Source organism: Dipodomys ordii, unplaced genomic scaffold (genome assembly GCF_000151885.1).
Source record: "Dipodomys ordii isolate 6190 unplaced genomic scaffold, Dord_2.0 Scaffold325, whole genome shotgun sequence".
In the NCBI taxonomy this organism is placed as follows: Eukaryota; Metazoa; Chordata; class Mammalia; order Rodentia; family Heteromyidae; genus Dipodomys; species Dipodomys ordii.
In genome coordinates this window covers 352,537-377,001 of record NW_012267541.1, presented here as the reverse complement: position 1 = coordinate 377,001, position 24,465 = coordinate 352,537, and the positions used below count along the sequence as shown (strand labels likewise).

Sequence of the window (24,465 nt, the reverse complement as noted above, 5' to 3'; positions counted from 1 at the left end):
AGGAGGCTGCAATGCTTGGTAAGAAATGTACGCATTATCCTGCCCATGCAATTGTAACCCCTCTGTACAGTATGTTCACAAATAAAATAAAAAAACCAATAATTAAAATTTTAATATATCTAAATGCATTAAACATTAATACACTGAACATGATTATTTTTAAAAAGCAAGAGATTAAGAAATTGTATTTACTGCTTGTTTGGTACAACCAGTGATGAATGTTACCTCGAATTGTTCAAATAATCTTAGGTCCAGGGTGTTATACTTCCGTCTTTAATATAGAGGAGCTCAAAATATTGGTGGGTTTGGTACACAATACATACAAATCAACCAAAATTCCTTCTGAAAATGGAAAACAGGAGAGGACGTAAGTAAAAGCAATTCTAGAGTCTGTTCTTGGCTACTGAGCATATGGATGGAAGGTAAAGCACCGAGTCCACTGACCATAGTGGGTTCCTCAGACTGGCCTGGCAGTACTCTGTGTGCCTTGGTCAGTAACCTGAGAACAAGCTCTGAAGTAAAGACACACACAACTACAGGCATTGAGGTAAACCCGTTGTTTTTGTTTATTGACAGTGGCCCGGATACATCACATGTGGAGAACACAGTCAGGTTCAAGGGCTTGAGAAGAGGGGTATACGTTCATTTACAGGTATTGGTTTTGTTGGCAACAGCTGTGTTCTCTCCAGAGGCAAAGGATGAATAGCACCATTGTACCAAATCTGTGATGTCAAGTGGGACCCAGGTCCTCCTGACGGAGGTGACGGGTGGTGGTCCTGCCCAGCTTCTGGGCGTCCTTCTCCGCCAGCTGTGTTTACACATGCTGCACAGGCCTCTCACTACTCAGGCCCTTTGCTAAATGCTCGCTGGCCAGCCTGCAGGGTGCAGGAGGCTGGCTCACAAAAACCTGCAGGTCCAGGAGGTCCTGGGGGCCCAGGCACCCCTGGAATCCCTGCCACACCAGGGGGCCCTGGCTCCCCATCCCGGCCATTTCTCCCATAGCTGGCAGGGCCTGGGTCACCTGAAACACAGAAGGTTGTCTGTGTGAACAGAGCAAGCTCCCAGCTGCAAACCAGCACAGAGCACCCGGCCCTCATGCCACCGCTGCAGATCAGGGACTTCATCCATGCTTTCAGAAACGGTGGATGATGACGAAAACAGGGAGAAATCCCTTACTGGATTTGGGTTTGAGAGAAATTTAGGGCTGGACCAAGAGCTGGGTGTTCACACCCCACATTTCCACCAGTAGAGCCGTGCTGCGCAACAGGAAACCTTCCACTGAAGAACAGACACGTCTACTGAGAACTGAGCTGTGGCCAGCCATGGGCTGCAGGTATACAATACTGCCCGACTCAAAAGTATTGTCTCAATATGCTTTGCTTCAGTACATGGCGAAAGCATCTTTGAGGTGAGCGAACTCCTTCTCAGCATACAATGGACACATTAAAAGTACAGTTACATGAAAACATGCATGTGATACACCAAAACTAGAGCTCAGCACCTCAGCACTCCACACACACCATTTCCCTTCCCACACAGCACCATTTCCCTCCCCACACAGCACCATTTCCTCTCACTTCCCAGGTAACACAGCACCATTTCCTCTCAGCACTCAGCACAGCACCATTTCCAGGCTGGCAGCTTTTTGCTGGTTAATTGGAGATTAGAGTCTCAGACTTTTCTGCCTGGTTGTCTTTGAACCTCCATCCTCAGATCTCCTCTTCAGGTCTCAGCCCCCTGGGTAGCTAGGACTACAGCTGGGAGCCAACAGCACCTATGTAATATTTTAGGTACTTCTGCAAAGGTCTGCTTTCCACTGACAAGTTCTTTATGCTGAGATTATAAATTATGATGGAGCTCTGCCCTGCATCACAGCAGCTGAAACCAAACCTACATGCTCAATTAGATCTTGTTTAGACTTAGTTTTCTTTCTTTTCTTGGAGGTGTCCATTTTCTCCCCATTTCAGTGGTCTCGTTACATAAGTCTTATCGTAGAGGCCTGTCTTTATGTACATACCACGATATGACACATGAATATACATTAGCTGTGCTATCTGCCTAATGATTATACAGTTTGGGTTTTGTTTTTGGTGTTTATATTTCAAGGAGCCATAAAAACATTTGAGATTCTAAAACATGAACATCCATGTCACTCTCTGGACGAACACCAGGGGGCAGCCATGTAACACAGAAAGAGGTCAGGCCTGTCTGCACACTTGAGTGGTAATGAAGAGAGACTGATCTCAAACACAAATGGGGGCCCTTGTTTGCTTGCCAACAATTAATTCTCAGCGTTACATAGGCTGATGAATCATACAATTGCTTTGTAAGCTGTGTGCACAAAATGCTTCATTTCTTCCGCTAAGCTAACTTTTGTGATGTTTGGTAGAGCCAGTATACTTTTATTTTGCTCTGTTCTGTTCCACTCTATTTTGTGCCTGTCCAGGGGTTTGAACTCAGGGCCTGGGCTCTGACCTTGAGCTTTTTTGCTCAGGGCTGGTGTTCTATCATTCGAGCCATAGCGTCTGGCTTTCATGCTGGTTAATTGGAGATGAGTCTCATGGACTTTCCTGCCTAGGCTGGTTTTAAACCAGGATCCCCAGATCTCAGCCTCCTGAGTAGCTAGAAATGCAGGTGTGAGCCACTCATGCCCGGCTAGCAGCAGACATCTTAATTGAGACAAACCCAGCCAAGCACTAACACTAAGTGAACCCTGGCAAGGAGCTGAGGCAAGCCAGCTAGGGCAGGCCGGAGGAAGCACTGGAGGCTCTGGGCATCATCCACACATCTTGGGAGAGATGCTGAGGGGTCTTTCCTCAGGTAAGATGGGAAGTTAGCCAGAGCCACAGCAGACTGCTCACAGAAGTGCCTCTGGGGCCAGAGGCTTGTTTCAGCTGTGCCGGGAGGTCCCACAATGCATTTCCAGGCACACCTCAAGTTCTGCTAGGAAACTAAAATATGAGTGGTTCAAAGCCACAGACTGCTGGCGATCCTAAGTACTCAAGAGGCTGAGATCTGGAGGATCTTGGCTCAAAAATTCTGCCACTTGAGCCACAGCTCCACTACTGGTTCACGGTTATTAGAGATAAGAGATGCTTTTCTACTCAAGCTGACTTCAAACTGTGATCTCGGCCTGCTGAGCAGCTAGGATTTCAGGAGTAAGCCAGTGGTTCTCAGCTGACACTATGCTTCTGAAAGCATCCGTTTAAGAATTAATATTTCAAGTCTTGACACCTATTTTCACACAAAAGGTCCACCCATGACTCACAGATCATTTAATTCTACATTGGAGTCCTCTCCCCATGTGCTACCCAACCACTCACCTAGAGACCAGCAGCTCACACACACACACACAAAACCACTTACCTGGGAGACAAGCAGCTCACACACACACACACACACACACACACACACACAACCACTCACCTGGAGATCACCAGCTCTCATACACACTCACACACATACACACGCATACACACACAACTACTCACCTGGAGACCAGCAGTTCTCATACATACTCTCTTTCTCTCTCTCTCTCTCTCACACACACACACACACAACCACTCACCTGGGAGGCCAGTAGCTCCTGGCAGTCCTTTGGGACCTCGCCCGGGAGGACCACGTTCCCCTTTTTCTCCCAAGTCACCTGCATTTCATAAAAGAAAGGTTATTTTTGCATATGTTTTTAAATCACACTTCTGCATTTTAAACTTTAAGCCAAGCCAAAATTCCGAAGGGAAGGAGATTGCAGCAAACCAGATTGCCATCAACATGAAGCAAAGTAAAACTTCAGTTCCTCATCTTAACACAGCTAAAGCATAAACACCCAGAAGGATTGTGGGCACAGACGTGGATGCAGCATTTCACAAAACTGAATATGCATTCTTGGTATTCAGTAAAATAAGAATGGAAGGCTACTTTCTTCTTATGACAAAACATATTCATCTCAACCTAAAGCTTTACAGGTCACACACGGCAGGCGGGGCATTCAGAGGAACACGATGGCCACTGCCCCTGGGGCTGCGCTGCCACTCAGGGGTGTGAGAGGTAAAACCATCCTGAGGGTAGCCGGGTAGGCGCCGGTGGCTCACGCTGTCATCCTAGCCACTCAGGAAGCTGAGATCTGAGGATCAAGGTTTAAAGCTAGCCGGGGCAGACAAATCTTTAAGACTTTTATGTCCAATTAACAAGTGAAAAGCCAGAATGAATGTGGGGCTCACATGGTAGAGCGCCAGCCTTGAGCAGAGAAGCCAAGTGAGAGCTGGAGGCTCTAATTTCAAGCCTAATACTTGTGCTCACACACACACACACACACACACACAGAACTGCTCTTACTTTCAGGTGATATATTTTAAAATTAGAAAATCGATTTCAAAGCTGCTACAAACAAAAATCTGAGTAAAGTATCAGGGTTCAAAATTAAAATTAATATCTGAAGATCAATGTTTAGGTACAAATGGCAGTTATAAGATAATGTAAAACATACCACAAATAATAGAAATTAAAATATTAAATAGCTAGAAACAAGCTTGATTGGAAATGTACAAGTGTAACAAGAAAGAAACAATGTTTCTAATGGATACCAAAAAAAGAAGATTGTAAATACTTTTAAATGGAATGACATCTTTATAAAGATTGTCCATTTTTCCTAAGTTAAATGTCCATCAAGACCCCACCCCCAAAAGCCCCCGGTGGAGGGGATGGTGAAGTTTGCTTAGAAAAGCATTTCAGTCAGAACAATGTGGGTCCCCTCCTTCAAAGGGAGAAGTCCTGAGTCCTACCAGCTATGAACATAGTTGCTGGTCTGTGAGGAAGGGGGGGGGTCTGCGTTCGATGAGGGAGGGGACAGTGGAGGTCAGCTGGAAGGGAAATCAGGGCCGGTCCCCTGGGCCTCCGCCATCAAGGAGGAACGACAAGCAGAAGGAACTGCGGAAATCCTCCTGTAACTTTAGTTGGCCTTGATTTATCATTCCAAATGTGAAGAAAGGCTGGGCGCTGTGGCTCATGCCCGTAACCCCAGCTACCCAGGAGGCTGAGACAGGATGAGCGTTCAAAGCCAGCCTCACAGAAAAGTCCTGAGACACCCATTTCCAGTGAGCCACCAAAAAGCTGGAAGGGGAGCTGTGGCTCACATGGTAAAGCACCAGTTCTGAGTACAAAGGCTGGGAGGGGAGCTGTGGTTTGCATGGCCGAGTACCAGGCCTGAGTACAGAGGCTCAGGGCAATGTCCAGGCCCTGGATTCAGCCCAGAACTGGTACATGAAACACAAAAGCAGGATCCCCCCCCCTAAGGTGATGGGCAGCAAGAACATAGACAAGTGCTTTCTCTAGGCCAGCACTCAGCCTGGGGAGGCCTGGCCATTACCGTGGCCAGTACAGTGCGGCCACCCTCTGGCCACCCTGGGGTGAGGCCAGAGAGAGCCCCACACTGTAGCCCCACACCGCACTGCACCCTACCCCAGCACACACCGCACTGTACCACACTATACCACAGCCCTGCACCGAAGCCTCGCAGGCTGCGTTTCTGAAGCAGGAGACAGCATGGACAAGAGGGAGGGAGGGAGGGATTCTCTCTCTCTCTCTCTCTCTCTCTCTCTTTCTCTCGAACCAATTGGTTCAATCTCTGAAGCTTTGAAACATTGCCAGACTTACAAGAAGCCCCAGTTAAAGCTCATTCTTTTTTTGTTGTTGTTGTTTTGTCGGTCGTGGGGCTTGAACTCTGGGCCTGGGCGCTGTCCCTCAGCTCTTCAGCTCAAGGCTAGTATTCTACCACTTGAGCCACAGCACCACTTCGGTTTTCTAGTGGTTTATTGGAAATAAGAGTCTCACGGACTTTCCTGCCCAGGCTGGCTTTGAACCTTGATTCTCAGATCTCAGCCTCCTGAGTAGCTAGGATTACAGGCATGAGCCACCAGTGCCCGGCAAAACTCATTCTTTAACATGCAGTTTTGCACATGCCGAACAAGTGATTGAATGAATGGTCCTGGCTGGAGCTGGCCAGGTGGCCCCTTTACCCCTTCATGGCCAAACTGGCGGCCTGCTTGCCCTCCGACCTTCACTGGAGCACCATGACCTTCAAGGGAAAAATCTGGGTATGCCCTGTCCCCCCCCCCATTCCCACCTGGGAAAATTCTTACCTTTAGGTCCTCTCAGACCAAGAGCCCCAGGGGGACCTTTGATCCCTGGGAGGCCCCTGATCCCCATCTGACCGGGGAAGCCATTCTCTCCAGGAGGGCCAGGAGGGCCAGGGGGACCCGGGCGCCCAGGGAGTCCTGAGATGCCCACATCAGGGCGCTTCAGACTGGCAGCCATCTCTGCAAAGTGTTCTGAAAGACAGCAAATGACCCAGGAGTAATTCAGATCAAGTGTGCATGCGTGCATGTGTGTGTGTGTGTGTGTGTGTGTGTGTGTGTGTGTGTGTGTGTGTGTGTGTGTACACACACATGCATATGTGTCCCCAACTTGGCAAAAAATAAAAAGATAAAGAAAGGCTAACTCAGAAAAGCACTATTTTATTATGAAGCTATGAGCGACTGTAAATGATAATTGGTAAAACAACATTGGCTTTAATACTATTTAAAACCTGCTAGGTGGTCAGTGGTTTAGGCCTGGTAATCCTAGCTACTCAGGAGGCCGAGATCTGAGGATCAGGGTTCAAACACAGCCTGGGCAGGAATGTGTGAGACTCTTATCTCCAATGAACACCAAAAAGCTGGACGTGGAGGTGTGCTTCAGTGCAAAGTACCAGGCTTGAGTGGACATGCTTTTGGATCATGCTGGGGCCTGGAGTTCAAGCCCTAATACTGGCACGTACACACCCACACATGTGCCCACATGAGCACACTTGTGCATGCAAGTATGACTCAAATCCTCTCACTCTGAAAGCAGACAGCGTCCCTTTTATTTGCCATACAAACTGCAAGGATTAAGTCAGGCAGCAGGAGTTCACGGGCTTGGGCTGTGGCTGACTTGCTCACCACGCAGGAGTTAGTGTTGTTAGTGTTGTTAGCGTCGGCGGGACTCAGGGATTGTGGCTACTCACCCTGCATGACTCTCATGCAGACCTGCTTGATGTGCTGGTCTGTCGGACCTCTCCCCTGGGCAGGAATGGAAAGGTGGTTCACCGGGGAAGTGCAGGCGATGTAACCCAGGAAAGACCCAGGGGACAGGATTTCAACCTAGCCCACCGGGCAGAGGCCCCCTGCGGCTGGGCATCATCCAGAACCCTCTGCAGCGGGGCATCTCCCGGAACCCCAGGACCATCCACTCACCGGAGGGCCCTGGATGCCAGGCAGGCCAGTGACGCCCTGCTCCCCCTGCACACCCCGGGGCCCCGGTGGTCCTCGTGGTCCTTCGACTCCTGGAAGCCCCCGACTTCCTTCTGGCCCCCGCAGGCCGGGCTCTCCAGGGCTCCCAGCCTAGAAGAGAGAGAGTGGGCACAGAAGGCCAGACACCTTAAGGCGTGTCCCGCTGCCAGCACCAACACCAGGCATTCCTGGAGCCCACGCTCTATGCTCTGCCTGGTGAGGAGGCAGCCCAAGGGAGCACCACGCATCCCAGGGGAGCACCATGCACCCCTGGAGGAGCACCCCAACAACCAGTCAGTCTCCTGAGAGCTCCAGTTATAGCAAAGCCGTACAAGTGTGTACAATTATTGCCATTTCCAAATCTTCACTGGAATAACACTGCTTCAGATCGCGTCTTCCCAACTCAAACTACTCTCTAGGATCTGCTCTGTGGGTGGGGTTGTTTTGGCTTTCTTTTTGTTGCTTTTGGTGCTGGGGCCCAGCCCAGAGCCTCGCACATGCCAGGCACACGCTCTGCCCCTGAGCCTGGCCTCAGTGCCACGCTCCTGACTTTCATAAAGCTTCTTAGAAGTTTATGTTCACAAAAAATAAACAATGCCATGGTTCCTCTATTTCAACATCACTCCTGCAACACACATAAAACAAACCTACCTCAAAAGTGTAAGTTGTTTAGCTTTCATTACTTTTGGGTTAATTTGAAGATACCAAACATGAACATAAACTAAACCAATGCATTTACCACGTCTAAAATGTGGCATTAAAACACTTTGCCAAGCCGGGCACCGGTGGCTCACACCTGTCATTCCAGCGAATCAGGAGGCCGAGATCTAAGGATTGCAGTTCAAAGCCAGCCCAGGCAGAAAAGTCCATGAGACTCTTATCTCCAATTAACTACCACAAAGCCAGAAGTGTAGCTGTGGCTCAAGTGGTACAGTGCTACTCTTGAGTGAAGAAGCCAAGGGCCTAGCACAAAGCCAGAGTTCAAACCCCAGTACTGACATACACACAAAAACGGGCTTTGTGTGCCTTTCTGAGCCTGATTTCATTGTGCTTCTTGTTTCTCGTGCAGCATTTTGAGTGAAGGAGGGTGTGCTATTTACTCAGGGGACAGTGGCTGCCATGCTGTCAGCTGCTTGGGTATACGCTGGGAAATGGAGACCAAACCAGAAATAAGAGGCCCGGGCTGGCTGGGAGCTGGGGGCAGTGGCATGGCCTCTTTGCACGTTTCTTGGTGTCTCACAGTGTTTGTTGCATTCCTTTCACATGAACGCCCACTTCAGGGTTCCTATGAATTGTTTCCGATCCAACTTGTAAGGACACTGCTTAGTTTCCACAAAATGACAAAATAAAACATGCTGATCATGTTCCTTTCTAGTTCTTCATCGTCTTCTGCTTATGCCACCAGCTTACTTCCTTGACTGGGACACATATGAGACTAAGAAAGATACTGGAATATTTTATAATACTGTAGCTGCCAATAAAATCCACTTGTATGATCAAAGCAAGACCCAAGCTAGTTCTTTAAAAATGACCTATTTGGTGAGCAGAATAGAGCCTACCTTGTAACATTCATAAACCCATTTACAGTATTAAAAACATTCCATTTGGAGTGACTAATTTAAAACCAAAGCATGGTGGTGCATGCCTGTAATCCCAGCACTGGGAAGACTAAAGCAGGAAGAGTTCCAGTCTATACCATGCTGTGTAGTAAAACCCTGGGAACATGGCAGGTAGATTATTTCCATTGCTGTGGATTGTACTGGGTTAAGTCATTATTTAGTAAATTTGGGCATTTAGTTCCTTGAAGCTAAGCCCTCTAAGAATTAAACTTAAGAATTAAATTCGTCTAAGAATTAAAGCCAGAGCCTTTCCCGTGATGCAGTTTTATTGATTATGACCAGGGGTACTGTTGTTGTTACTGGCAGCACCAGGGATTGAACTCAGGGCTTCATGCTTGTTCAGCAGGTGCTCTACCCCTTGAGCCACAGCCCCACAGTGCCTTTCCCCATGTTTTCAAGGCAGGGTTCACTTTAGACCTGGGCTGGCTGTGATGTGTGTCTCATCTCTACATCACTGGACATAATAGGTGCACAGGGCACCAACCTTCCCCCCAACACACAGGCCACCTGCAGCCATATGACTGGCAGGTGCCACCCTGCACAGGCCTGGAGATGGACCCAGTCTCTCCAGCTTCCTTTTTGCCTGGGCTGGCCTTGAGCCCCAGTCCCTTGATCTCTGTCTACAAGGAGCCAGGCTTGCAAGCTGGAGCCACTGCTTTGGCTCATATCCTTAATTTTATTTATTTATTTATTGTCGGTCGTGGGACTCAAACTCTGGGCCTGGGCGCTGTCCCTCAGCTCTTCAGCTCAAGGCTAGCACTCTACCGCTTGAGCCACAGCGCCACTTCCAGCTTTTTCTACTTATGTTGTGCTGAGGAATCAAACCCAGGGCCTCATGCATGCAAGGCAAGCACTCTACCACTGAGCCAACTTCCCAATCCAGTTTTCCTTACTTTTTAAATTAAATTTTAATTTAAAATTTTTCATGAAAAATTGTGGATTATACTTACAGATCCCTTTGAGCCAGGCAATCCCATATCTCCCTAAATTTGTAAAACAAGATTACATTAGAGCAATATATTCACATTCGATAGCTCCCCACCCAAAACATTTAAAAAAGAAAAAGCTACTGAACTATTGGAACACAAACACCATAAACTCTGGAACTGCAGAAAGATTTTAGCTCAACAGCTGGATTCTAGTTCTGATTCTGCTACTTGACGCTGTGGCCAGTGTGAGTGGGGCTGGCCCGGCCTCTAGCAACACAGGCAGGGCTGGGTCAGACCTGCCCACAGATCTGTCCTGGACTCAAAACATTCAGGTGAAAGATGTAAGTAACATCCTGTCTCAACGTGTAACAGGCATCTGAACCTATTATGAAAACTTAGCTTTCAACACTAATTATTTTAAATTCATTCCCCCAAAGCCTAAACAACATGTACATGCTTTTAAGCTTTGAAAAAAAATTTAAAATCTTCCCATCATTCATTCTAAATGAATTTAGCTCAAGTGCTGGTATATCAGGTAATCTCTAATATAAAATACAATGATTTCAAACATTTTCTGAGCTCAAACAATGAATAACTTTTACAGAAAGTACAGAATAATCTTTGTTAATTTTCTTCATTCTTAAAATAATAATCTGCCCAGTTCAGATGTTCTATCTACTTGTATTCTAAATCTTGAATGCCTGAATTACACATTACCAGAATTTTGTCCAGCACTAAGATTCCCAAAGCGATTTCATGAACAGCTGCTCACCCTGAGTCCCCAGGAGCAAGATCTGGGTTTCCAAGTGAGGCCATGCTAGGTTGTATGTGAACCCTTGCATGTGCCCGCAGACCCAGACACGCGGTGGACAAGAACGCGCGTTCCCCCTCCATAGCTGGAACTCTTGACAGTGTCATCCTGTGCAGATGGAGGGGACCTCTTGGGTGGGTTTGAGGCAAACCAAAGTCTCAGACTCACTGCCCCCCCCTTGCTGAGCTCTGCCCGGCTTTTCCTGCAGAGGCTGACAGCACAGTCGCCAAGGTGCCCAGGTCGAGGCCAGAGGTGTCTCCGTCACCCAAGTGTCAAGAGAGCTAGGGATGGGGGACCCTCCAGCCAAGGCCTGGGGATAGGACTCCTCTCCACTTTCCTGTATCTTACCTATCATTTGGGAGTCTTCAAGGGTGGACTTTAAAGAAGGTGATGAAGTGAGTATGACCGTATGATAAAAATATGCACGCACATGTTCATATGTGTGTGTGTTTCTAACAGAATTCAAAATTGATAAGCAGTTATAAGAAAGTAAAAACAAACTCACCAGGTCGCCTCTTTGTCCCGCTTCCCCCTCCTCACCAGAGGCTCCCTGAAAAATCACGGCAAAAGGTCACACTTTTCCATCTTTGTCCCCGGGTCAACTTTACCCAGTCACTAGCCTTAAGGTTATAGAAAGAAAATGCCCTTGGTGACGTCTCAGTGCTGGAGGCCAGGCCAAACTGAGGGCAGAGGCCAAAAGGGAGCCACAGGTGAGGCTGACAGCTCTTACCAAAGTGGAGCTGAACCCAGGTGTTTACAGTAATGAGCACAGCCCACAATCTTGTAATCTGGCAAACCTGAAAGAGGCCTCTGACCGCAGGAAAAGGAGCCCAGAAATAAAAATAAAGAGCAGTATGCTGTCACGGCTTCTGTGGAAAGCAAGTGTGAGTTTCACTCACAGCAATAACAAAATGAGCACCAGGAAGAGAGAGCAGATCGTGGAGGGGGGGGGGCACAGGGAAGGGGCGGGAGAGAAAGGAGGCAAGATGCAGCCGTGGTATCCAGTGTATGTGTGACAAAATGGAGCTGATAAGTTGAGGGGGGGCTGGGGGACACGGGGCGAGAACAAGGGGAGAGGTAACATTGATCCAAATGCACTGCACTCACAAGCTGGGGTTTTGAATGGCAACAACCTCTTTGTACAGCTACTTAAAAGATAATAGAGAAGGAAAGAGAGAGAAAGATAGAGGGAGGCTGGGAGAGAGAGAGGGATGGAGGCTGGGAAGGAGGGGAGGAGGGAGGGGAAGAGGGAAGGAAGGGGGAGGTAGGAGGGAAGGAGGGGAGTCAGGAGGGGAGGAGAGGTGGGAAGGAAGGAAGGAAGGAAGGAAGGAAGGAAGGAAGGAAGGAAGGAAGGAAGGACATCATTTCACACCCCTAAGCTGGCGGGTAGCTGCTGTTCGGCTCCCGTCACGCTCTGCGCTCACCTGTTCTCCCTTTGGGCCGGGCTCTCCGGTCACACCCTGTTGTGGACAGAGCAGAAACAACACGGCTTTGGTACTCTGAGGTGCTTGCTGTCTACCTAGCCCCCCTCACTGGGCTGGCAGGCATGGCATGAGAAACACCCCTCCCCATGTCTCACGAGAACGGGGTCCCTGACGCCACAGGGGCCTCTGGCACAATTTAGAACTAAGTACGCTGCAGCTGCAATTCTTAGGTAGACTTCTGTTCTTCTGCTAAGTCAACAGATATTACTTTTTTTTGTGCGCCAGTTCTGGGGCTCAAACTCAGGGCCTGGGTGCTGTCCCTGGAATTTCCTGCTCAAGGCTGGTACTCTACACTGGGCCACAGCTCTACTTCTGGCTTTTTGGTGGTTAGAGATGAGGGTCTTGGTCTGCCCAGACTGGCTTCAGACTGAGATCCTCAGATCTGAGCCTGGGGAGTAACGGGGATCATAGAGGTCAGCCACCGGCTTCTTGACCAAGCCTCGGAGCTTGCACAAACCTTTCAGGGTGGACTTCTCTGACACACCCTAGAAAGCATCTTCACTGGGCCCAGAGCAAGCTTGGTCTGGACAGGCACCAACCCCCTCGTCAATAAGGCCTACAGGTGCTGGTAGCTTACCCGGTCACCTTTCATTCCCGGGAGGCCTGGGGGCCCAGGCAAGCCGGGGAGGCCCGGGCGGCCCAGGGGGCCCTGGAAAACAAACAGAGCCCCAAGTCAGGGTCTCCACAACACAGAGAGACCACAGCCAAACATGTGTACCGCATGTCACACGACTCACCTCCACATGCACACTGCACGTCCATGGTTAGCATTGCATAACTTTGGGGGTACACCACACATCACGTGACTGCCACATGTGCGCCATGTATTACACGACTTTCACATGTGCACCACACAGCTGAACTTCACACATGTACCATGAGTCACATGGTTAACACATCCTCCATGGTACCCAAGACACAGTTTTGAAATTCCATGTTTACATTTTCACACATGGATCAAGCGACCAAAATAAAAGGCCACTGACTAAACAGCCTTTTGTTAATTAGTTTCCTCTCGTGCTTTTGTTTATTTATTTAGTGCTGGTATTGGGGCTTGAACTCTGGGCCTGAGTGCTGTCCCTGAGCTTTTTTACTCAAGGCTGGCACTCTACCACTTGAGCCACAGTGCTACTTCTAGCTCTTTGGTAGTAATTGGAGATAAGAATCTCACAGATTTCTCTGCCCAAGCTGGCTTTGAATCTTGGTCCTCATATCTCAGCCTCCTGAATAGCAGGGATTATAGGTATTAAGCACTGGTGCCTGGTTCACACTTGTTCTTAAAAAGGTACTCTTAAAAAACTGTTAAAAAATGTTTTCCTGAAAGCAGATTGGAGCCTTACTTACCAGTTTGCCAGGCAGGCCTGGGGACCCCGCCGGTCCTGTCTCTCCTCTGCTGCCCTGGGAAGCCACACACATTACTATCTATTAGTTAGCTGCCCAAATCAAATGTTTAAGCACTATGTGAATGAATAACATTCAACCTGTATTTTTATTTATTTAGATATAAAAGTCATCAAAATATTCTCCCTTCAACTGAGGGCAGAGGCGTCTGACATGGCAGGGAGTCACTTCCTGACCCTTCTGGTGCCTTATGTACAGAATGCAGCTCCACGCTGGACTCTGCATTCCTGCAGTGTCGAGACAGGTTTCAGATTGTGTGTGGGGTCTGGAGCACAGAGTCAACTTTCAGCCCTGCAGAACGTGCTAAAGCAATGCCTGGCAAATGACCTTCTACCCCAGAAGAGCAAGAAAGAAGCACAGACAGAGATGTTTGCCTGAGAGCCACTTCTGCAACTCCAAAAAGACACAGATCTTAGAAACTGATGAAGAAATTAGACTTCCTTTCACTCATTCTCACTCTAAACATGTCTTAAAGAATTAAGTTCAAATGAGACATGCAACTCGTTATGAATACACATCAAGAGCAACATTTATTTTACTTTTTTACTTGAGATCTGAGTTTGAAAGTGTGTGACATCCTAAACTGGTTTTAAAAAAAAATTTGAGAAAGACACATGCATTCATCAGCTTTGGCTTTTGAGAATTGCATAGAGTCTTATGCAGTCTGATAAAATACTCGTTTTATTTCCAACATGTTCAGCTCAACTGAACACTGAGATTATTAGCTAATAATCACATTTCCTGGGAATATCTCAATGGCAGCGGCCACAGCAAACTTGTTAAATGACTGATCAACTTGCACAGTCCAGCAGCTGTGATGCTAAACTTACCCTCAGCTGGGACAGAAAGATAATTCTTCGCAGTGATTGATATCTGCAAATCCCTTTCTGACTGATAGCAACAGAATCAAAAGGAGCCAGAGTAAAGACAAACATCTGCTATCAAACCCATAAGATCAGCCGGGTGCCTCATGCCTGTAATCCTAGCTACTCAGGAAGCTGAGATCTGAGGATAGAAGTTCAAAGCCAACTTGAGCAGGGAAAAGAATCCATGAGACTCTTATCTCCAAGTAACCAGTAAAAAGTTTGTGATTCCAGTGGTAGAGTTCCAGCTCTGAGCATAAAAGCCAAGTGAGAATGTAAGGCTGGATCAAGCCCTAGTACTGGCACAAACAAACTGTAATCACATGAAAGTACTTTTTTCAACCGGAAATAAGAGCAGAAAGTCATTGTGCCTCTTAAACACCTCGCTTCTGTCTCCTTTCACTGTAAAGAGGAATTCTATATACCTAAATAGCAGTCCTGCATGGTGTTGATCAGCACCAATGGATGGGTGGCATGCACAGGCTTGGGGAGGACCACAGGGGAGGACGGGCAGTGAGCAGAGTTTGGGGAATGAAATACTCACAGGAAGCCCCCGGGGTCCTCTGGGCCCCTCCTCTCCTGCAGGCCCCTGCTGGCCCTGGTCCAAGAACAAGAACAGAGGGAGCGTCAGTCAGTCAGCGTCACTTGGTGACATCCCCTGATGAGAAGGGAAGAGGGCGGCTTACCGGTTTTCCAGAATTCCCTAACAGGCCAGCCTTCCCTGGAGCTCCCGGGCTTCCCTGTGGGTGAAGCGAGCACTCAGAACAGCCCTAGCCATCCGGCCTGGCCCACACCACGGACGCCTGGTATATTTGAGGAGCCTTAATCATCTACCCTGTGGCAAGCTGAGAGAATGTAACTCTCTTCCTTCTGTTTTGTGTGTGTGTGTGTGCTTTCTTTCTTTTCATTTTTTAAATTTGTCTTTCTCTTTTTTTTTTGGTAGAATTTCTTAATGAATGCCTCCACATCCTGTAGGTATTGTCTAAGAAGTATATTAAAGGTGATAGGTTAACATTTCTTTATTTAAAGGGATCCCTAGCTGGGCAGAGGTGGCTCATACCTGTAACCCTAGCTTCTCAGGAGGCTGAGATCTGAGGATCACAGTTCAAAGCCAGCCCAGGCAAGAAAGTCCAATTATCCACCAAATTAACCACCAAAACGCCAAAAGCAGAGCTGTGGCTCAAGGGTAGAATGATAGACTTGAGCAACAAAAGCTCAGAAATAGCACCGAGGTCCTAAGTTGAAACACACACACATACACACACACACACATGCACGCGCACACACACACACACACACATGCACACACACGCGCACACACACACACACACATGCATGCGCACACACACACAGGAATCCCTTTTAACTTGAAGATTTTTCTTTCTTCACAGTATTGGTTATATGGATGTTTACCATTTCCAGCATACTTCCTTGGAGCCCTTTTACTCTTATTGATACTGTTAATTTTTTAAAAATGGAGTGGACACGAGGAAACAAAGAGATTGCTATGGAGAACACCTCACCACCCTGCTTCAGAAACAGCGTGCTCTGGGAGAAGCCAATGCCATCCACCTCACAGGCCTTAGTGGGGCCCAGCGTGCTCAGGCGTGTACCCGTGGGCCAGTCCACACGCACCACTAGTGCCAGCTTTGCACAAGTATAAGTTACCTATTCTATTCTAAAGCAAAATTGCTTTTTCTTTCATTTTTTCATCTGTTGTTTTTACTAGCTTACCTTTTGATGTATGTAAAATAAAGTAGTGGCTGATATAGACAAAATACCATCTCTTCAGCTAAAGCTAAATTATCTGAATAACATCATAAGGCTCTATGGCACCATATCTCCCTCACTTTAAATAGTAAGAAATAGTAAGACTATGTTTTATTCTGGCAACGGATAACATTCTCACATAGGAAGTCTAATTTTCAAGTAGGAAAGGATTAGCATTTGAAGTTGTTTACGTTCGGTATTTCTCCTGGGGGTTAAATATAAAGTAAAAGGTAGAATGGAGATATTAAAAAGCATCAAGTGTGTTCTCAAAGGAAACATATTAGTTAAATTTACCTTTTCACCAGCAACACCCTTTGCACCAGGAATTCCAGGTACACCCTGAAAAAAGTGCACACAGAATCTGCTCTCAGTCACCTCCCCGAGATGCGCGGCCCACTGCCGCCAGAGCTCAGACAGCAGCGGTACGCTCAAATGCTCGCGTCAGGGAGCAGCCCTCATTCCTCAGCTCAGTCGGGTGTCCTGTGCCCACCGCGCACAGGGCATTGCGCATCTGTTATCTGGCTTGGTCAGATAACAAACCCTGAAGAGAATCCTACGTATGAGCTAAAGTCACCTGTGAAAGATGCGCTTCCATGCTATGGTCTATCACCACGCTCGGGTCAGCAGTGGCCTTCTCAGGCAGAAGAACATTATACAGACAGCACATGGCTTGGGAACAGAGTACAAAAGGAGGAGCGATGAATGAGGTGGGCTTTGGAGTGGAAGAGAGAATGGCAGAAGGATGCCAGGCTCCGGATCTGGCACTCCACACTGCCTCTGATGCCAGCCAGGCGCCAGTGGCTCATGCCTGTAATCCTGTCTCCTAGAGGCTGAGATCTGAAGATCTTCGTTGGAAGCCAGCACATGCAGACAAAGCCTCGAGACTCTTATCTTCCACTAACTAGCAAAAAGCCAGCACGGGAGGCTCAACTGGTAGAGTGCCAACCATGAGCAAAAAGTGGAGTAAGAGTGTGAGACCCTGAGTTCAGGTCCCAGTGTCCCAACCCCCAAAAGTAAGTGCATGCGTCAAGCAAGGGCCAGTCCTTGTTATTACCAAACTTGTTGAATGGACACTTTTGCCTTCAAAGAGTCAAGAATACATGCCGTGAAACCCATTTGAGGTTTTAGTCACATGCATGCTAAAAACATCACTTTGAGTGTGCTATACTTCAGAGAACCCATACTCTCTCATGAAAGGCCAAACAGTATAAGGAGACCCCAAATACAAATAATGCTTTTATTTAGAATGGTTAGAGAAATTGAAAACTCTTTGGAGAAATAATAATACAAAAGTATACACTAAACTAAAAGTAAAGCAGCACGCTATCTCAAAAGTCACCACACACGGTCACGTGTCTCCCTCTGAATTCAGCGTGACGCTGCAGTGAGCAGATACACAGGCAGGCACTCACCGGTAGTCCCTGGAGACCCGCGTCCCCCGGAGGCCCAGGCTTCCCGGGCTCACCCTAGGAGACAGCATCATAGCCTCAGCTCATGTACACTTCTGAGAAACAGTCTTCATCACAGCAATGAACCTACGTAAACCTCTGCCTTCCTTTTAAGAGTACAACATTTCTAAGTAAAAAGATTTTTCCAACAGCTGACCTTATATGTGCTTGCAAAGTGTTACTTAATTTAAGGGGTGCGTGGGCTAGGACACAGGGCATCAATTTAGCCAAACACACCATCTCCCTCCGCCCACTTTCGTCAATGGGCCACTTCACTGAGTTCCTAAAAGCAACCAGATGAAAAATCCATGTCTGACACTTGATTTGAAAATTAAAGGGCTAGACAAACCTTCTGGAATGCTGTAATGGAAATGCTGTGTTCAGCTGGCCGGGACACAGATAGCCCCATTCCTCCCCATAGTCACACGGATACCCAAAGTGACACAGTCTACCCGAAGTCACACAGCTACTCGAAGTGACTCGGACACCCAAAGTCAGACAGACACCCAAAGTGATGTGGACACCCACCTTTGTTCCTGGCATTCCAGGGATCCCATCTCGGCCATCCACACCCGGCAAGCCCTAAAGACACACGAAGAGGTACACAGTCTTAGAAATACAAGCCTTACTCTTCTTCCCTACTGCATAGGCTAAAGGTTTATTCTGAGCTAATCACCCGGTCAGGACTTACCGCGTCCCCTTTGGGTCCCGGGAGTCCATGCAGTCCCCGAGGGCCTTGTCCTCCCTGTGGGCAGAGGAGAGAACAGACAAGACTGTGCTGTGCAGGCCATGTCCTGGGAGGAGAATGCCAACACCCTGCTTGGGTCAACTGAGCTCACCCTGTCTCCCTTGGGCCCGGCTTCACCCAGAGGTCCTCGCTGCCCTTGGTCTCCCTGTGTGAAAACATGGGCAAATGTTATTTACTCTTGTCTTTTCAAAATTAGAAAACATCACTCATGTTATTCAAACATTGCTCTGTCATTGACTTCAATCTACTGTAGATGCCTAAGTTCAAGAACACTGTTCATACTAAAGCCTTGAAAACTGACATTGCCAGCCAAGTGCCAGTGGCTCACGCCTGTAATCCTAGCTCCTCAGGAGGCTGACATCTGAGGATCACAGTTGTCCCAGACAGGAAAGACCATGAACCACTTACCTCCAATTAACCACCAAAAAGCTGGAAGTGGAGCTGTGGCTCCAGAGGTAGAGCGCCAGCCTTCAGTGAAAACACTCAGGGACAGCACCAGGCCCTGAGTTCAAGCCCAGGACCAGAACACAAAAGAGTTGGCATTGCTATCAGGACTGTGTTTTCATTTGAAATGCACAATGGATGAAGGAAGTTCCACACTACAGCCAGCAATTAGTACCCTGCATATAAGCAATCAGTATGCATCTAAATACAAGCTAATCCTGTGCACTGTGACTGTGATCTAGGTTCCAATTTGTCACCAGTTATTTAATTCCCATCAGTAATAATGATTTCTGTCCCAGCTACCCGGCTCCTGTTACATCTGATTCAAGCAGCCTCACAGAGGAGGTGTGCCTACCTGTGACACAGCTTTTCTGAATGGCCTGACCACCCCTATCCTTGGCTGATTCAGATCAAAGTGCTCAGCTTGGCATTGCACATTCTTCTCTAGAACATGGTTCTCTCTGTCTCCTCAGTCTCAGCTCTAGGAAGTCCCTGGCTCTAGAAAGCAGTGGCATGTGTATGATACTTTATGAAGCATGCTCAGTCCATCCCCTCCTGCCTTCCAACCCAGAATGGTCCTCCAAACCAACCTTCTCTTAAGTCCTCTTGCATGGAGAGGTGGTTCATATGCTCTAGCCCTTGATTTTGTGTGTGTGTGTGTGTATGTGTGTATGTGTGCGTGTGCACACTGATTCTGACCTCTGGGCTTAATATTTTCCACTCATAGTTAGCACTCTAATACTTGAGCCGTGCCTTCTGTTCCAGTTTTTTTATGGGTTAGTTGGAGCTACAAGTTTTGAAGGTTCATCAGCTGCAGCTGGCTCTGAATCACCTTCTTCAGGTCTTGAGCTCCTGAGTGGCCAGGATTATAGGCATGAGCCACCAGTGTCCAAATCTAAGTACTAGATTTTGTAGTGTATCAGTTACACTGGGCTACAGGACCTTGATAGTGAGAAATTCTGTTTATATCTTTCCAACTTTTTCTGTGGGATTACTAATGGATCAGGGTTTTATCTATTTACTTCTGAAAGAGGCTTGAGGCATCCATACATATGATCATCAAAGTATGGGAGAATTAGCTAAAAAACCACAGTAGCAGAAAGTTAGAACAACCCAGACCATGAGTCAGGCTGCCTGATGTCCGAGCAAAAAAGACAGCATAGGAAACAGAAATATTTCAGTGAAATATTTAAATACCTAAGATGAAGATTTAAATGATGCTTACTCTATAAAAATATCAAATTGACACTGGCACCAGTAGCTCACTCCAGTAATCCCAGTTACATTGGAGGTTGAGAGCTGAAGACTGCAGTTCCAAGCCAGCCTGGGCAGGAAAATCCATGAGGCTCTTATCTCTAATTAACCACTGAAAAGTTGCAAGTGGAGCCATGGCTCAAGAGGTAAAGCACCAGCAAACTCAGCTCAGGGATAGTGCCCCGAGTTCGCCCCAAGACAGGCACACATACTTACAAAATCACATTGGAGGACTGTATCTCTGTGCCCAAAGGAAGATCATATGTTTTAAATAAATACAATAACTTTTGACTGTGTTCCCATTCTTAATTATTCACATACACATGCTATTTGTGCATACACACAAATACATGTATTACAATCATCTACTATTGCTGTAAGCACGTGAATACAGACCCCCACTTACCGGTGCCCCAGGGATACCCTGCGGCCCAGGCTCCCCATCCAAGCCCCGAGCACCCTGTAGAAAACAAGACAAGGAAGTCAAACTGACATTGATCATATGCTAAATAACAGAACCATTTTCTTAAAGAAATGAGACAGCCAGATAAGAAGAGAGTGTGTGTTTTAATACAGAGTGCATCAGTGAGCCCCTTGACTATCTAATCAGGTGTGAAACCTAATTGACACCTGCTCATCTCACCCACAGTACCTCAATGACCTCGCTCACACCATGCTGGGTATTTTAAGTTAACATTGCATCGCAACCACAAGATCTAAGAACGCTGGTGCTTACTGGGGCCTGGCGGTCACCTTCTGGGTCTTCAGATGGCTGTGGGGCTTCACCAGTGTGAAGCCTCATCCTACCCCATGGGTGCCCGGACAGTGCCGTGGGAGGGAATCCCAGGACTCGGAGCCTATCCAGATCCCCGTGAAAAGTTAACCCGTGTCATCCAGAAAAGCAAACTCTTAGGAGCCCCCTCTCCTCCTCCCTTCCTCACCCTGGCTCAGGCTACATGTGTGCATGTGCAGTGATGACTTCTCCTGAGCTTCAATCAGCTGCTGACGTGAAAATGGCCTCTGTCTGACTATCTTATTTTCACTATAACAATCAAATGTGATTTCAAAGCAAAAAAACTGTGTTGAGTATTTTCTCAAAATGTTCTTTGACAAAATGTAACCTCATCTTGAAAGTGAATAAGATGTCAGCAAAGTGAGTGAATCACATATGACGATGGGAGAGAGCGGGGCTGAGAACTGTGAAGCAGTCGGTGCGTTCAATCATCATCCCGTGGGAGACCCGGGAGAACACCGTCTGCCATAAGAATTAAAACACAGAAAGCTCTGGATAGCAAGTTCAGACAGAACTACAGGCGAATCATGAGAGGAGCAAAAGGACCACAGAGCCTTGGAAGTGTTCAACCCTGAGCATTAGAGCTGAGCAGGCATTCCAGTCACCAGAGGAGAGGGTTGTAAGATCCAACAAAGAACTTGCATTCATCATTCGCCTTGAATTAGAGGAGTGAGCCCAGCTTGTGCATGATGGAAACGGCTTTAATGGTCTCAGACAGCCCCCTCTGCCTGCCTGCCATCTCAGCACACAGTGAAGGAGTGAATGAACAAAAGGCGGGCGGACAAGGGGGCGGTCAAGCGGGAGGAAGGGAGGGAAGGAAGGAAGGAAGGGAGGGAGGGAGGAACAGAGGGAGGGAGAAAAACAGAAAAAAAGAGAGAGAAAGAGAAAGGAAGGAAGGAAGGAAGAGAGGGAGGGAGGGAGGGAAGGAGGAAGGAAGGCAGGGAGGGAAGGAAGGGAAGGAAGGGAAGGAAGGGAAGGAAGAAAGGAAGGAAGGAAGGAAGGAAGGAAGGAAGGAAGGAAGGAAGGAAGGTTGGTTATTTTAAGTGGCCTAATCTTAATCTTAAAATTCTTAATACCCCGTGCTATGACACAATTATCATCACCATCTTACCTTTTCTCCTTTGTCTCCAACAATGCCAGTGATGCCTCTCAAGCCTTGCATTCCCTGAAATGTAAATGAAGAGTCTGTTATTTCATGTACAGTGTCCACTTCTGAAAGTTTACATTCTATCACAGAAGCTAATCTGGGCATTCGTTTTGATTTTTAATCACCAAGAGTAAGACTATGACTGGGCCTGGTAGCTCGTGTCTGCCCTCCCAGCTACTCAGCAGGCAGCGCTGGAGGCCTGGCTCAGGAGCCTGCCCTGGGCAAAAAGCACAACTGTTTGAAAAGCAAACTGAAGCTAGAATGGCTGGGGTGTGAGTTAGGAGCTAGTGTTTTAGCATAGGATCCTGAGTTCCAACCACAAATACCAGCAAAAAATAAAAATTAGAAAATGGTAACACTAAGAAATAGTCATTCTTTAGCCAATTTTTTCTGGTTAGTAAAGAAAAAAATCCAAGAATTCTAGTGGTGAATTATACTTATATAAAATTTGGTAGGCTTACCCAAACATTATGCCAATTGAGTTGGCACAATTACCAATGTCAGAGCCTATAAAATTTAAAAAAAGATAGTTCAGAGCTAGACACTGGTGGTTCATACCTATGATCCTAGCAACTCAGGAGGCTGAGACCTGGAGGACTGTGGTTTGAAGCCAACCAGCGTTGAAAAGTCTGTGAGACTCCATTCACAGACTAGCCAGCAAAAAGCTGGGCTAGAGGTATGGCTCAAATGGGAGAGCACCAGCCACACAAGCAAACTTCACACCCTGAGTTCACACTGCAATCCCATAAAAAAAATCATGCATCTTTTACATTAGCCACCCCTCTCTCCCATGTGTGAAATAAGCATCCAACTCTTAGCAAAGTGCCAATCTGCACACCTCTCTGAACCCTGTTAAAAGCTTGTCCACTGAGGATGTGCAGTGTAAGCAGCACCACACTGCAGCCTAAGAGACCCACTCTTCATGAGAAGACATGGCTCGTTGGAACTAGACCTCATGCCTGTAATCCTAGCTACTCAAGACACTGAGATCTGAGGACCGCAGTTTGAAGCCAGCCTGGGCAGAGGTTCATGAGACTTATCTCTAATTAACCAGCAAAAAGCTGGATGTAGAGGCCTTGTTCAAAGTGGTAGAGCAAAAAGCTAGGCAAGAGAGAAAAGCTCTGAGTTCAAGCCTCAGGACTGACACATACAAACACAAGAAGACATGGTTAGGATCAAGTGGCACTGTGGTAGGTGTAATGCTCACACACTGGACAAAGTTGCATTAACCCGGTGCTCATACGCCCACGCCAGGCAGGATGCACTCTGCTTCCGTCATCCCATGTAAAAGCACTATGGTATTGAATAAATACACCCTCCTGTGCTCACCATTTGCTTTCCACTCGCCTGGCTCTATATCAGCTATATGGAGAAGGTTTTATTTGCTAAAAAGATGCTCATATGTATAATGGGGACCTTTTTCTTATTTCAACAAAACAATTATCTCCCAAAGACACGTTGGTGAGAAAACAGAGAATATCACGTTCAGACTATTATTTCAAATGCTATCTTGAAGTTACTCGGCATCGTTTTTCGCACATTTGTATATTGTGGATGAGTAGTTTTAAAAGCACATTACTGGAGGGCCTTGAGCGCCAACTTCTCCCAGTTCTCCCTGGTCGCCTTCTTCACCCTGAAAAACACCACCAGTGAGTACAGAAAGAGGCCTGGTGTCTCTACTCACCATGTACATCCACTTGACATCCAGGATTAGTCTACTACACAATCTTACATCAGTTTTGTGGGTAATCCATATTCATCACAGAATCTCAGATACCCTGAGAATACTAACAAATAAAAGCCACTTAAATCCCACCATTCTCCCATAGGTGAAAAGCACAAAGCTCAATAACCGTAACTTTAAAACAATAGACGTGGAAGGAGCAATTCATTATCATTTTTAGCAACAGCTGTTTGAATGAATAAACACTGGTCTATGATGTTGCCAGCCCTGTATCTTACTTATCAAAGTTTCAGTGTCCATTTCTCCATCCGTAAGCAAGTTTAAAATGTTCCTAATCAATTTACAGAATAAATTCAGGGCAAAATTAGAGACTGAATGCAACCTTCCCGCCTCCAGGCTTTGCTCCATCATCAGCCTCCAGCTTGGGGTCAGTCTACCTGTGAGCTGCCCCGCTCATTCCTCAATGACCTGCTCCCTCCATCCTCTTCCCTCCCTTCCCAAAGATACCATTTAAAGCTTGAAATGACACAACCTGTGAGACAATCTGAAGGAATATCAGATTGTTACATTAAATGAAAAAAAAATATGGCCATTTCACAACACTTTCAAAATCAGTTCCCCACTGAAGACAATCCCGGTTTTGGACGACAGATGACTGCCTGTACTGTCAGGGAATGTGCAGGTTCAGGGCAGGATGGAGCATACTTGGTGCCCAAAAGAAGCAAAACAGATGCCGAGGCCAGGAAAGGACCGAAGACCACTG

The 24,465-nt window shown here is 47.2% G+C and overlaps 1 protein-coding gene across 1 annotated transcript in view; it reads right to left on the bottom strand.

The window, feature by feature from the left end:
- Window positions 1–839: 839 nt before the first annotated feature.
- Window positions 840–24,465, bottom strand: part of Col9a1 (collagen, type IX, alpha 1) — a 50,960-nt gene continuing 27,334 nt past the window's right edge. The window contains exons 18-37 of the mRNA XM_013036644.1: window positions 23,598–23,651; window positions 21,983–22,036; window positions 20,485–20,538; window positions 18,472–18,525; window positions 18,324–18,377; window positions 18,161–18,214; window positions 17,597–17,650; window positions 16,479–16,523; window positions 15,101–15,154; window positions 14,959–15,012; window positions 13,495–13,548; window positions 12,728–12,799; window positions 12,091–12,126; window positions 11,172–11,216; window positions 9,877–9,909; window positions 7,272–7,418; window positions 7,043–7,097; window positions 6,138–6,326; window positions 3,569–3,646; window positions 840–1,021 (exon numbers count right to left, since the gene is read on the bottom strand). Coding sequence (XP_012892098.1) covers window positions 840–1,021; window positions 3,569–3,646; window positions 6,138–6,326; window positions 7,043–7,097; window positions 7,272–7,418; window positions 9,877–9,909; window positions 11,172–11,216; window positions 12,091–12,126; window positions 12,728–12,799; window positions 13,495–13,548; window positions 14,959–15,012; window positions 15,101–15,154; window positions 16,479–16,523; window positions 17,597–17,650; window positions 18,161–18,214; window positions 18,324–18,377; window positions 18,472–18,525; window positions 20,485–20,538; window positions 21,983–22,036; window positions 23,598–23,651 — 1,422 coding nt within the window. The remainder of the gene's footprint in view (window positions 1,022–3,568; window positions 3,647–6,137; window positions 6,327–7,042; window positions 7,098–7,271; window positions 7,419–9,876; window positions 9,910–11,171; window positions 11,217–12,090; window positions 12,127–12,727; window positions 12,800–13,494; window positions 13,549–14,958; window positions 15,013–15,100; window positions 15,155–16,478; window positions 16,524–17,596; window positions 17,651–18,160; window positions 18,215–18,323; window positions 18,378–18,471; window positions 18,526–20,484; window positions 20,539–21,982; window positions 22,037–23,597; window positions 23,652–24,465) is intronic.